This window comes from Tachyglossus aculeatus, chromosome 6 (assembly GCF_015852505.1).
Source record: "Tachyglossus aculeatus isolate mTacAcu1 chromosome 6, mTacAcu1.pri, whole genome shotgun sequence".
Classification (NCBI taxonomy): Eukaryota; Metazoa; Chordata; class Mammalia; order Monotremata; family Tachyglossidae; genus Tachyglossus; species Tachyglossus aculeatus.
The window spans coordinates 5,141,361-5,156,007 of NC_052071.1; the positions used below are offsets into that span (position 1 = coordinate 5,141,361).

The following is a 14,647-nucleotide window of genomic DNA, read 5'->3' on the forward strand; positions in this document are numbered from 1 at the left end:
GGGTGGGCGGGCGGGCGGGCACGGGAGGGCACGGGAGGGACCGGTAGTGACCGCTCTGTCGGCCGGCAGGGGAGACCCTGGCATCCCGGGTGGCCGCCTCCCAGCTGACCTGCCTGGGCTGCCTGGAGCTCATCGCCAAGAGCCGGCAGGAATACGAGGACATCGCCGTCAAACTGGGCACCGACCTGGACTAGTGAGTTTTCCCCACCCCCTCCTCGTTCATAATCACAGTGATGGCATTTATTATGCGCCCACTATGTGCCAAGCACTGTTCTAAGCGCTGGGGAGGTCACAAGGCCATCAGGTTGTCCCACGGGGGGCTCACGGTCTTCATCCCCATTTTCCAGTTGAGGTCACTGTGGCCCAGAGAATGATAATTATAATAATGATGGCATTTATTAAGCTCTTACTATGTGCCACACACTGTTTTAAGCACTGGGGTGGTCACAAGGCCATCAGGTTTTCCCACGGGGGGCTCACGGTCTTCATCCCCATTTTCCAGTTGAGGTCATTGTGGCTCAGAGAATGATAATTATAATAATTATGGCGTTTATTAAGCGCTCACTATGTGCCAAGTACTGTTCTAAGCGCCAGGGAGGTTACAAGGCCATCAGGTTGTCCCACGGGGGGCTCACGGTCTTCATCCCCATTTTCCTGTTGAGATCACTGTGGCTCAGAGAATGATAATTATAATAATACTGGCGTTTATTAAGCCCTTACCGTGTGCCAGGCACTGTTCTAAGCACTGGGGCGGTTACAAGGCCATCAGGTTGTCCCACGGGGGGCTCACGGTCTTCATCCCCATTTTCCGGTTGAGGTCACTGAGGCCCAGAGAATGATAATTATAATAATGATGGCATTTATTAAGCTCTTATTATGTGCCAAGCACTGTTTTTAGCGCTGGGGCGGTTATGAAGCCATCAGGTTGTCCCACGGGGGGCTCACGATCTTTATCCCCATTTTCCAGTTGAGGTCACTGAGGCCCAGAGAATGATAATTATAATGATGATGGCATTTATTAAGCTCTTACTATGCGCCAAGCACTGTTTCAAGCGCTGGGGTGGTTACGAGGCCATCAGGTTGTCCCGCGGGGGGCTCACGGTCTTCATCCCCATTTTCCAGTTGAGGTCACTGAGGCTCAGAGAATGGTAATTATAATAATTATGGCATTTATTAAGCTCTTACTGTGTGCCAAGCACTGTTCTAAGCACTGGGGCAGTTACAAGGCCATCAGGTTGTCCCACGGGGGGCTCACAGTCTTCATCCCCATTTTCCAGTTGAGGTCACTGAGGCCCAGAGAATGATCATTATAATAATGATGGCATTTATTAAGCTCTTACTATGTGCCAAGTACTGTTCTAAGCTCTGGGGCGGTTACAAGGCCATCAGGTTGTCCCACAGGGGGCTCACGGTCTTCATCCCCATTTTCCAGTTGAGGTCACTGAGGCCCAGAGAATAATAATGATGATGGCATTGATTAAGCGCTTACTATGTGCCAAGCGCTGGGGAGGTTACAAGGCAGTCAGGTTGTCCCACGGGGGGCTCACAGTCTTCATCCCCATTTTCCAGTTGAGGTCACAGAGGCCCAGAAAATAATAATAATGATGGCATTGATTAAGCGCTTACTATGTGCCAAGCACTGTTCTGAGTGCTGGGGAGGTTACAAAGTGATCAGGTTGTCCCACGGGGGGCTCACAGTCTTCATCCCCATTTTCCAGTTAAGGTCACTGAGGCTCAGAGAATAATAATAATAATGATGATGGCATTTAAGCGCTTACTATGTGCCAAGCACTGTTCTAAGCGCTGGGGAGGTTACGAGGCCATCAGGTAGTCCCATGGGGGGCTCAGAGCCTTCATCCCCATTTTACAGTTGAGGTCACTGAGGCCCAGAGAATGATGATAATAATAATTATGGCGTTTATTAAGCGCTCACTGTGTGCCAAGCACTGTCCTAAGCACTGGGGAGGTTACAAGGTGATCAGATTGTCCCACGGGGGGCTCACAGTCTTCATCCCCATTTTCCAGTTGAGGTCACTGAGGCCCAGAGAATAATAATAATAATGATGATGGCATTTATTAAGCGCTTACTATGTGCCAAGCACTGTTCTAAGCGCTGAGGAGGTTACAAGGCGATGAGGTTGTCCCCCTTGAGGCTCACGGTCTCCATCCCCATTATCCCGATGAGGTCACTGAGGCCCAGAGAAGTCAAGTGACTTGCCCAGAGTCACACAGCCGACAATTGGCAGAGCCGGGATTTGAACCCATGACCTCTGACTCCAAAGCCCGGGCTCTTTCCACTGAGCCGCGCTGCTTCTCGTCGCGAGCGCCGACCGTGCGCGGAGCACTGGGCTAAGCGCTCGGGAGAGGCCAACAGAACGGTGAAACGGTCACATCCCCTGCCCACGACGAGCTCACAGTCCAGAGGGCGAGACAGGGAGGCGTAAAAATAAGTGGTGGTATTTATTGAGCGCTTACTGTGTGCAGAGCATTACGCTGAGCGCTTGGGAGAGGACGGTAAAACAATAAGCAAATTCCCCGCCCAAAACGAGCTCACAGTCTAGACGTTAATAGAAATATGGAGTCGTACTTATTGAGCGCTTACCGTGTGCAGGGCACTGTACTAAGCGCTTGGGAGAGCACAATAGAACCATTTAGGAAGATAGATTCCTTGCCCACAGGGAGCTTAGAGTCCAGAGAGGAAGGCGGACGTCAATAGAAATATGTAGTCGGTCATATTTATTACGCACTTAATGTGTGCAGGGCACTGTACTAAGCGCTCGGGAGAGCACAGTAGAACCATTTGGGAAGATAGATTCCTTGCCCACAGGGAGCTTAGAGTCCAGAGAGGAAGGCGGACGTCAATAGAAATACGTAGTCGGTCATATTTATTAAGCACTTAATGTGCGCGGGGCACTGTACTAAGCGCTCGGGAGAGCACAATAGAACCATTTAGGAAGATAGATTCCTTGCCCACAGGGTGCTTAGAGTCCAGAAGGGAAGGCGGATGTGAATAGAAATACGTAGTCGGTCATATTTATTAAGCACTTAATGTGTGCAGGGCACTGTACTAAGCGCTTGGGAGAGCACAGTAGAACAATAAAAACATTCCCTGCTGCCCACAAGGAGTTGACAGTCTAGAGGGGGAGACAGACATAAATAGGAATAGTCACTCAGTGGAATTTATTGAGCGCTTCCCGTGTGCAGAGCACTGCACTAAGCGCTCGGGAGCGGACAAGACAACGATAAACGGGCACATTCCCTGCCCTCAACGAGCTGACAGTCCAGAGGGGGAGACGGACGTGAATAGAAGTAGTCATTCAGTGGAATTTATTGAGCGCCTACCGTGCACAGGGCACTGTACTAAGCGCTTGGGAGAGCACAGTAGAACCATTTAGGAAGATAGATTCCTTGCCCACAGGGAGCTTAGGGTCCAGAGGGGAAGGCAGGGCACTGTACTAAGCGCTTGGGAGAGCACAGTAGAACAATAAACATTCCCTGCCCGCAAGGAGCTGACAGTGTAGAGGGGGAGGCGGACATGAATAGAAGTATTCAGTGGAATTTATTGAGCGCTTACTGTGTGCAGGGCACTGTACTAAGCGCTTGGGAGAGCACAGTAGAACAATAAACATTCCCTGCCCGCAAGGAGCTGACAGTGTAGAGGGGGAGGCGGACATGAATAGAAGTATTCAGTGGAATTTATTGAGCGCTTTCTGTGTGCAGGGCACTGTACTAAGCGCTTGGGAGAGCACAGTAGAACAGTAAACATTCCCTGCCCGCAAGGAGCTGACAGTCTAGAGGGGGAGGCGGATGTGAATAAGAGTATTCAGTGGCATTTATTGAGCGCTAACCGTGTGCAGGGCACTGTACTAAGTGCTTGGGAGAGCACGGTAGAACAATAAACGTTCCCTGCCCGCAAGGAGCTGACAGTGTAGAGGGGGAGGCGGACATGAATAGAAATATTCAGTGGAATTTACTGAGCGCTTACCGTGTGCAGGGCACTGTACTAAGCGCTTGGGAGAGCACGGTAGAACAGTAAACATTCCCTGCCTGCAAGGAGCTGACAGTCTAGAGGGGGAGGCAGATGTGAATAGAAATAGTCAGTGGAATTTATTGAGCGCTTACCGTGTGCAGGGCACTGTACTAAGCGCTTGGGAAAGCACGGTAGAACAATAAACATTCCCTGCCCGCAAGGAGCTGACAGTCTAGAGGGGGAGGTGGACGTGAATAGGAGTATTCAGTGGGATTTATTGAGCGCTTAGCACTGTACTGAGCACTTGGGTGAGGACAGTGCAACAGTGAAGAGAGACGGTCCCTGCCCACGAGGAGCTGAGAGGAAGAGTCGCCACCTGGGCCATCCGTGAAGCAGAGAAGCAGTGCGGCTCGGTGGAAAGAGCCCGGGCTTGGGAGTCGGAGGTCTTGGGTTCTAATCCCGGCTCCACCGGGTGACTTTGGGCGAGTCACTTCGCCGGGCCTCGGTTCCCTCGCCTGGAAAACGGGGAGGAGGACCGTGAGCCCCACGGGGGACAACCCGAGGACGCTGTATCCCCCCACGGTGCTTGGCACGTACTAATCGCTTAACAAGTGCTACCATTATTATTATTATTATTATTATTAATAATAATAATAATCCATCCGTCCGCAGCCTGAAGCTGATCCGGAGCAAAGTGTGGAAGCAGCGGCTGTCCAGCCCCCTGTTCAACACGAAGCAGTACACGGCCGAGCTGGAGCGCCTGTACCTGCAGATGTGGGAGCACTACGCCTCCGGCAACAAGCCGGACCACATGATCAAAGCCCCCGAGCCCACCGAGTCTGCCTGAGGACGCCCCCGGACCCCCCCAGCCCCGCCGCGCGCCGGCGGGCCGAACTCAAGACCCAAGACGAGGCCGTAAGGGGACTCCCGCCGCCCGCCTCCCCGAGGAGCCCGGGAGCGCCCGTGCGTGCGTACACGCGTGTGCGTGCCTGCTTGTGTGTAAAACGCCGCCCCCCCGCGAGAATCCATCTCTTTCTGCCCGCGTCCGGGGGTCGGTGGAAGCTTTTAACGTCTCGATTTCAGGGGCCGCCCGAGGACGGCCCCCTCCCTGCTTCGCCCGCACCGCCCCCCGCTTCCGGTTGGGAAAAACCAAACCAGCACGCGCTCCCTTCCCCGTCCCCCCCGTCCCCCCGAACCCCCGGCGTTTCCGGGCGTCACCCCAACGCCCGCGGGGCCGGGCCCCCCCGGGCGCCGCGCCCACCCCCGACGGGCAACGAAAATAAAGCTTCTGTTTGGCCCCGTGGGCGACCCGCTTCCCGGCGTCCGGCCTCGCTTCCGCCGTCTTCACCGGACGACAACGCGGCGAGCGGACGGTCCCGAGGGGGCCAGGCAGGAATAGCGGTGTTTATTGAGCGCTCAGTATGTGCTGAGCACTTGGTACCAAAGGCCCCCCCCCCGCCACAAGTTCCTCCCGTTTCCCCTCAGGCTTAGGTAAGTATCGGGGTCTGACCCTTGAAGTATCAGCGCTTAGAACAGTGCTTTGCACGTAGTAAGCGCTTAATAAATGCCATTATTATTATTATTATTATTAAGTAGGTCCGGGGGGAAACCGAGGCAGAGCGCCTACGCTCCCCGGGCCCGGTCGGGGTCCCAACGGACGTCCCCATCCTCGCCTCTCCACGACAGGGAAGTGGCCGGACGGATCCGGACGCCCGATCCGGGATCCCCGCCGTTTTGGGGGACGGAGCCCCGGTCACCCCTCTGGGACGGCGGCGGGGGCCGGGCGCTGTCCTGGACGCCGGGAAAGACAGCAGGCGGGCCGGAAGCGGCGTCCGGCCCACCTGGGCGTCCCGGACAAACGGGACAATCGAAGAGGGAGGGTTGGTGGGCGGGCGGGAGAAATCCGTGTCCCCACGATACCCCGGTCTTGGCCGGAGCCAAGGAAACGTTTTTCGGGAACCGGCCCGGGCTTCCCTGTCCCCATTTCCGGGTGAGGTGCCCGTCTGACCTGAAGACATCCTAGAAATACGAGGCTGGAAACAGTATTTTCTTCATTCATTCATTCATTCAATCGTATTTATTGAGCGCTTACCGTGTGCAGAGCGCTGTACTAAGCGCTTGGGAAGGACAAGTTGGGTCCTCCTGGAAGTCTTGGGATTGCGTTCCAGAGAGCCGGAAGTTTCCTGGCATCTGTCAGGGTAGTAAAGGCCGCCCCCTCCGTCGTGCCTGATGGAAGGAGTCGGTTGGGCGCCTGGTTTTCCACCCAGACCCCTCTTTTTCTGGGTCCTAATACTAATAATGCCATTTATTAAGCACTTACTATGTGCAAAGCACTGTTCTAAGCGCTGGGGAGGTTACAAGGTGATCAGGTTGTCCCATGGGGGCGGCTCACAATCTTAATCCCCATTTTACAGATGAGGGAACTGGGGCCCAGAGAAGTGAAGTGACTTGCCCAAAGTCACCCAGCTGACAGTTGGCGGAGCCGGGATTCGAACCCATGAACTCTGACTCCAAAGCCCGGGCTATTTTGGGGCGGAAGCAGAGTCCGTCGTATTTATTGAGCGCTACTGTGCTAAGCGCTGGGGAGAGGACAGGGTGACATTGAGAAGCGGCGTGATGCAGTGGAAAGAGCCGGGGCTTGGGAGTCGGCGGTCGTGAGTTCTAATCCCGACTCCATGCTGGGTGACTTGGGGCAAGTCACTTCTCTGTGCCTCAGTTCCCTCATCTGGAAAATGGGGATTAAGACTGTGAGCCCCACGTGGGGCAACCTGATGGCTTTGTATCCCCCCCCCAGTGCTTAGAACAGTGCTTGGCACATAGTAAGTGCTCAACAAATGCCATCATTATTATTATTCTCCTCAACCCTCTGAGCAATCCCAAACCTTTGCTATGAAAGTAGCTCGGGAAAACCAACAGAGAGAGAAGGGAAGCTACTGTGTTCTCTAATAATAATAATAATGGTGTTAAGAGCTAATGGTTCTGTGCCAGGCACTGTAATAATAATAATAACGATGGCATTTGTTAAGCGCTTACTATGTGCCAAGCACTGTTCTAAGCGCTGGGGAGGGTACAAGGTGACCAGGTTGTCCCACGGGGGGCTCCCAATCTTAATCCCCGTTTTCCAGATGAGGTAACTGAGGCTCAGAGAAGTGAAGTGACTTGCCCAAGGTCACACAGCAGACGTGGGGGAGCTGGGATTCGAACCCGTGACCTCCCAAGCCGGGGCTCTTTCCACTGAGCCACGCTGCTCACCGTACTAAGCGCTGGTGTGGAAACAAGCTGATTGGGTTGGACGCAGTCCCTGCCCCACGTGGGGCCCACAGGCTTTATCCCCATTTTCCAGATGAGGGAACTGAGGCCTGGAGAAGTGAAGTGACTGGCCCAAGGTCACACAGTGGACAATTGGCAGAGCTGGGATTAGAACCCAGGACCTTCCAGCTCCCAGGCCCGGGCTCTAGCCATGCTTCTTGTCCATCCATACGTGTCTGCCCGCATTTTGCTGTCCTCCCCCCAGCGCTTAGTCCAGTGCTCTTCCCACAGAAAGCACCCAATAAATAGCAACAATTGATTGTGGGCAGGGAAGGTGCCTACTTGTTTTGTTTTGTGTCTCCCCCTTCTAGACCGTGAGCCCGTTGTTGGGCAGGGTCCGTCTCTAGATGTTGCCAACTTGGACTTCCCAAGCGCTTAGTACAGTGCTTGGCATACAGTAAGCGCTCACTAAATACGATTGAATGAAAGGAAGTGCCCAATAAATAGTAGCGATGGATTGTGGGCAGGGAAGGGGTCTACCAACTCCTGCCTCTCCCCAGCGTTTAGTCCAGTGCTTCTCACACAGGAAGCACCCAATAATAGCAATGGATCATGGGCAGGGAAGGGGTCTACCAACTCCTGCCTCTCCCCAGCGCTTAGTCCAGTGCTTCTCACACACAGGAAGCGCCCAATAAATAGTCGTGATGGATTGTGGGCAGGGAAGGGACTTACCAACTCGGTTGCCCTCTCCCCAGCGCTTAGAACAGTGCTTTGCACATAGTAAGTGCTTAATAAATGTCATTATTATTATTAGTCCAGTGCTCGTCACACAGGAAGCGCCCAATAAATAGTAGCAATGGATTGTGGGCAGGGAAGGGGCCTACCAACTCGGTTGCCCTCTCCCCAGCGCTTAGTCCAGCGCTTCTCCCACAGGAAGCGCCCAATAAATAATAGTGATGGATTATGTGTAGAGAAGGGGGCCTGCCAACCTGGTTGCACTCTCCCCAGCGCTTAGTCCAGTGCTCCTCACACAGGAAGCGCCCAATGAATAGCAGCGATGGATTGTGGGTTGGCAAGGGGGCCTACCAACTTGGTTGCCCTCTCCCCAGCGCTTAGTCCAGCGCTCCTCCCACAGGAAGCGCCCAATAAATAGCAGCGATGGATTGTGGGTAGACAAGGGGGCCTACCAACTCGGTTGCCCTCTCCCCAGCGCTTAGTCCAGCGCTCCTCCCGCAGGAAGCACCCAATAAGTAACAGTGATGGATTGTGGGTAGAGAAGGGGGCCTACCAACTCGGATGCCTTCTCCCCAGCGCTCCTTCCACAGGAAGCGCCCAATAAGTAATAGAGATGGACTGTGGGTAGACAAGGGGGCCTACCAACTTAGTTGCCCTCTCCCCAGCGCTTAGTCCAGTGCTCCTCACACAGGAAGCGCCCAATAAATAGCAGCGATGGATTGTGGGTAGAGAAGGGAGCCTACCAACTCGGTTGCCCTCTCCCCAGCGCTCCTCCCACAGGAAGCGCCCAATAAGTAATAGTGATGGACTGTGGGTTGGCAAGGGGGCCTACCAACTAGGTTGCCCTCTCCCCAGCGCTTAGCCTAGTGCTCCTCACACAGGAAGCGCCCAGTGAATAGCAGCGATGGATTGTGGGTAGACAAGGGGGCCTACCAACTTGGTTGCCCTCTCCCCAGCCCTTAGTCCAGCACTCTGCCCACAGGAAGCGCCCAATAAGTAACAGCGATGGATTGTGGGTAGACAAGGGGGCCTACCAACTCGGCTGCCCTCTCCCCAGCGCTTAGCCTAGTGCTCCTCACACAGGAAGCGCCCAATGAATAGCAGCAATGGATTGTGGGTAGACAAGGGGGCCTACCAACACGGTTGCCCTCTCCCCAGTGCTCCTCCCACAGGAAGCGCCCAATAAATAGCAGAGATGGATTGTGGGTAGACAAGGGAGCCTACCAACTTGGTTGCCCTCTCCCCAGCGCTTAGTCCAGTGCTCCTCACACAGGAAGCGCCCAGTGAATAGCAGCGATGGATTGTGGGTAGGGAAGGGGGCCTACCAACTCGGTTGCCCTCATCCCAGCACTTAACATAGTGCTCCTCACACAGGAAGCGCCCAATAAGTAATAGCGATGGACTGTGGGTAGACAAGGGGGCCTACCAACTCGGTTGCCCTCTCCCCAGCGCTCCTCCCACAGGAAGCGCCCAATAAGTAATAGTGATGGACTGTGGGTAGACAAGGGGGCCTACCAACTCGGTTGCCCTCTCCCCAGCGCTTAGCCCAGTCCTCCTCCCGCAGGAAGCGCCCAATAAATAGCAGTGATGGATTGTGGGTAGACAAGGGGGCCTACCAACACGGTTGCCCTCTCCCCAGCGCTCCTCCCACAGGAAGCGCCCAATAAGTAACAGTGATGGACTGTGGGTAGACAAGGGGGCCTACCAACTCGGTTGCCCTCATCCCATCGCTTAGCCTAGTGCTCCTCACACAGGAAGCGCCCAGTAAATAGCAGCAATGGATTGTGGGTAGACAAGGGGTCCTACCAACTCGGTTGCCCTCTCCCCAGCGCTCCTCCCGCAGGAAGCGCCCAATAAGTAACAGCGATGGATTGTGGGTAGCCAAGGGGGGCCTACCAACTCGGTTGCCCTCGCCCCAGCGCTTCGCCCAGCGTTCCTCCCACAGGAAGGCCGCCCTGCCTGCCTGCCTGCCTGCCTGCCTGACGGGATGAGTGACAGGTGGGCGGGGCTCGGGTTTCCCGCCCTTTTTTGCCGCGGAAAGTACTTCCGGGTCGCGGCGTCCCGCCGGAAGTGCCCGGGCGCACTTCCGGTGCGGGAAATTGGAAAGGCGCCTGAGGCCCACAGGTGAGGGAGGGCCCCAGCCCCCACTGTACACGACGCCCCTCAGCCTGCTATTGGCTGAGCGCCTCTGCGGGGGGGGGGGGGGAAGAGGGCAAACACTGTACTCTGTACTAAGCGCCGGGAGCGGGGGAGACAACCCAATCAGGAACCCCTGTGGGAACCCCTCCATTTACCAACTTGAAATGATAAATATAACAATGATGGCATTTGGTAAGCGCTTACTACGTGCCAAGCACTGTGCTAAGCGCTGGGGGGGATACAGTAAGGATAATGGCATTTATTAAGCGCTTACCACGTGCCAAGCACTGTGCTGAGCGCTGAGGGGATTCGGTAATAATGATGGCATTTATTAAGCGCTTACTACGTGCCAAGCACCGTGCTAAGCGCTGGGGGGATACAGTAAGAATAATGGCATTTATTAAGCGCTTACCACGTGCCAAGTACTGTGCTGAGCGCTGAGGGGATTCAGTAATAATGATGGAATTTATTAAGTGCTTACTACTTGCTAAGCGCTGGGGGGGATACAATAAGAATAATGGCATTTATTAAGCGCTTACCACGTGCCAAGCACTGTGCTAAGCAGTGGGGCGAGGCAACCGAGCCCACCCCCTCCAGGAGGCCTTCCCAGACTGAGCCCCCTTTTTCCTCTCCTCCTCCCCTTCCCCACAACCCCTGTATCTATAATAATAATGGTGGCATTTATTAAGCGCTTACTATGTGCCAAGCACTGTTCTAAGCGCTGGGGAGGTTACAAGGTGATCAGGTTGTCCCACGGGGGTGGGGTTGGGGGGTGATCACAGTCTGTTTGTACAGATTTATTACCCTATTTATTTTACTTGTCCATATTCACTTTTCTGTTTATTTTGTTAATGACGTACACCTACATCATTAGAAGCAGCCTGGCTCAGTGGAAACAGCCCGGGCTTTGGAGTCAGAGGTCACGGGTTCGAATCCCGCCTCTGCCACATGTCTACTGTGTGACCTTGGGCAAGTCACTTCTCTGAGCCTCAGTTCCCTCATCTGTAAAATGGGGATTATGACTGTGAGCCTCACCTGGGACAACCTGAACACCTTGTATCCCCCCAGTGCTTAGAACAGTGCTTTGCACATAGTAAGCACTTAATAAACGCCATTATTATTATTATTATCTAGCTTTAATTCTATTTGTTCTAACAACCTGACACCTGTCTACATGTTTTGTTTCGTCGTCCGTCTTCCCCTTCTAGACTGTGAGCCCGTTGTCGGGTAGGGACCGTCTCTACCTGTCGCCGACTTGGACTTCCCAAGCGCTTAGTACAGTGCTCTGCCCACAGTAAGTGCTACATAAATATGATTGAGTGAATGAATGAATGAATGAATGAATGAAGGTGGGATCCAGCCCGTGGGGCTCCCAACTCAGGCCTATGTACCAAGGATAAATATAATATTTATTTATTTTTCTTGTACATATCTATTCTATTTATTTTGTTTTGTTACTATTTTACTTGTACATATCTATTCTATTTATTTTATTTTGTTAATATGTTTTGTTTTGTCGCCTGTCTCCCCCTTCTAGACTGTGAGCCCACTGTTGGGTAGGGACCGTCTCTCTATGTTGCCAACTTGTACTTCCCAAGCGCTCAGTACAGTGCTCTGCACACAGTAAGCGCTCAGTAAATACGATTGATTGATTGATAATAATGATGGCATTTAGTAATAATAATAATGGTATTTGTTAAGCGCTTACTATGTGCAAAGTACTGTTCTAAGTGCTGGGGGGGATACAAGGTGATCAGGTTGTCCCCCGTGAGTCTCACAGTCTTCATCCCCATTTGACAGATGAGGGAACGAAGGCCCAGAGAATAATAATAATCATAATGATGGTATTTGTTAAGTGCTTACTATGTGCCAAGCACTGTTCTAAGCACTGAGGGGGCGGGGATACCAGGGGATCAGGTTGTCCCCCGTGGGGCTCACCATCTTCATCCCCATTTTACAGATGAGGGAACTGAGGCACAGAGAAGAGTAAAAATAAGGACGGTATTTGTTAAGCGCTTGCTATGTGCCAAGCACTGTTCTGAGCACTCGGGGGGATACAAGGTGATCAGGTTGTCCCCCGTGGGGCTCACAGTCTTCATCCCCATTTGACAGATGAGGAAACTGAGGCCCAGAGAAGGGAAGGGACTTGTCCAAGATCACACAGCTGACAGGTGGCCGAGCTGGGATTCATAAGTAATAATGATGGGGGTATTTGTGAAGGGCTTACTATGTGCCAAGCACTGCTCTAAGCGCTCAGGAGGATACTAGCTAATCAGGTTGGACACAGTCCCTGTCCCATGCAGGGCTCCCAGGCTCCATCCCCATTTGACAGATGAGGAAACTGAGGCCCAGAGAATAATAATAATAATAATAATAATAATAATAATAATGGGATTTGTTAACTATGTGCAAAACACTGGTCTAAGCGCTGGGGGAGATACAAGGTGATCAGGTTGTCCCACGTGGGGCTCACAGTGTTCATCCCCATTTTCCAGGTGAGGTCACTGAGGCCCAGAGAAGTGAAGTGACTCGCCCAAAGTCCCACAGCTAACAAGTGGCGGAGCCGGGATTGGAACCCACGACCTCAGACTCCCAAGCCCGGGCTCTTTCCGCCGAGCCACGCTGCTTCTCTAAGGGAAAGGACTTGTCCAAGGTCACACAACAGACAAGTGGCCGACTTGGGATTCATAAGTAATAATTATTATGGTATTTGTGAAGCGTTTCTTACGTGCCAAAGCACTGCTCTAAGCGCTCGGGGGGATCCGAGCTAATCGGGTAGGAGACAGTCCCTGTCCCACGTGGGGCTCCCAGGCTCCATCCCCATTTGACAGATGAGGAAACTGAGGCCTGGAGAAGGGAAGGGACCCGCCCAAGGCCACCCAGCAGATGAGTGGCTGACTTGGGATTCATAAATAATAATTATTACGGTATTTTATTAAGCGCTTACTATGTGCCAGGCACTGTTCTAAGCGCTGGGGGGGATACAAGTTGATCAGGTTGTCCCACGTGGGGCTCCCAGTCGTAATCCCCATTTGACAGATGAGGAAACTGAGGCCCAGAGAAGGGCAGGGATCTTCCCAAGGCCACCCAGCAGACGAGTGGCCGACCTGGGATTCATAAATAATAATTATTATGGTATTTGTGAAGCGCTTACTATGTGCCAAGCACTGCTCTAAGCGCTGGGATGGATCCAAGCTAATCAGGTTGGACACAGTCCCTTTCCCACGCGGGGCTAACGGTCTCCATCCCTGTCTGATAGAGGAGGGAACCGAGGCCCAGAGAAGGGAAGTGACTCCTCCAGGGTCACACAGCAGATAGGTGGCAGAGCTGGGATTCATAAATAATAATAATAATGGGGGTATTTGCGAAGCGCTTACTACATGCCAGGCGCTGGGGGGGAAATCTCAGCTAATCAGGTTGGACAACAGTCCCTGTGTCCCGGAGTCCCCGAGGCCCAGAGAAGGGAAGTGACTTGTCCAAGGTCACACAGCAGATAAGTAAGATAGAGAAGCAGCGTGGCTCAGTGGAAAGAGCCCGGGCTTTGGAGCCAGAGGTCATGGGTTCGAATCCCGGCTCCGCCACATGTCTGCTGTGTGACCTTGGGCAAGTTGCTTCACTTCTCTGAGCCTCAGTTACCTCATCTGTAAAATGGGGATGACGACTGTGAGCCCCATGTGGGACAACCTGATCACCTTGTATCCCCCCAGCGCTTAGAACAGTGCTTTGCACATAATAAGCGCTTAACAAATGCCATTATTATTATTATTATTATTATAAGTGGCCAAGCTGGGATTCATAATTGGGGTATTTGTGACGCGCTTACCGTGTGCCAGGCCCTGTACTAAGCGCTAGGGTGGATCCGAGCAAATCGGGTTGGACACAGTCCGTGTCCCGGGATTCATAAATAATAATAATCGGGGTATTTGTGAAGCGCTTACTATGTGCCAGGCCCTGTACTAAGCGCTAGGGTGGATCCGAGCCAATCGGGCTGGACACAGTCCCTGCCCCACGTGGGGCTCACACTCAATCCCCATTCTCCAGATGAGGGAACTGAGGCCCAGAGAAGTGAAGTGACTCGCCCAAGGTCACACGGCAGACAGGTGGCAGAGCCGGGATTAGAACCCACCACCTTCCGACTCCTGGGGCCGGGTTCTACGCACTGCGCCGTGCTGCTTCTCAGTGCTTGGTGCATAGATGATGATGATGATGGCATTTATTAAGCGTTTACTATGTGCAAAGCACTGGTGAGCACTTAATACCACAATTATTATTATGACTGTTTATTCATTCAGTGGTGTTTATTAATAATACTAATAATAATGGCATTTGTTAAGTGCTTACTGTGTGCAAAGCATTGTTCTAAGCATCTATTGAGTGCTTACTGGGTGCAGAGCACTGGACTAAGTGCTCCGGAGAGTCCAGTACAGCAGAATGAGCAGACGCGTTCCCTGCCCGCAATCAAAGGTATTGAGGGCTTTCTATGTGCAGAGCACTGTACTAAGCGCTTGGGAGAGTCCAGTACAGCAGAATGAGCAGGCACGTCTCCTGCCCGCA

At 53.1% G+C, this 14,647-nt stretch overlaps 1 protein-coding gene across 3 annotated transcripts in view; it reads left to right on the forward strand.

Moving 5' to 3' along the window:
- Positions 1-4,841, forward strand: part of OGT (O-linked N-acetylglucosamine (GlcNAc) transferase) — a 46,492-nt gene extending 41,651 nt beyond the window's left edge. For all 3 annotated transcript variants that reach the window (XM_038747859.1, XM_038747860.1, XM_038747861.1), the window contains 2 exons: positions 70-193; positions 4,643-4,841. In XM_038747859.1, the coding sequence (XP_038603787.1) occupies positions 70-193; positions 4,643-4,817 (299 nt within the window). In that variant the 3' untranslated portion in view covers positions 4,818-4,841. The remainder of the gene's footprint in view (positions 1-69; positions 194-4,642) is intronic.
- The last annotated feature ends 9,806 nt before the right edge of the window (positions 4,842-14,647 follow it).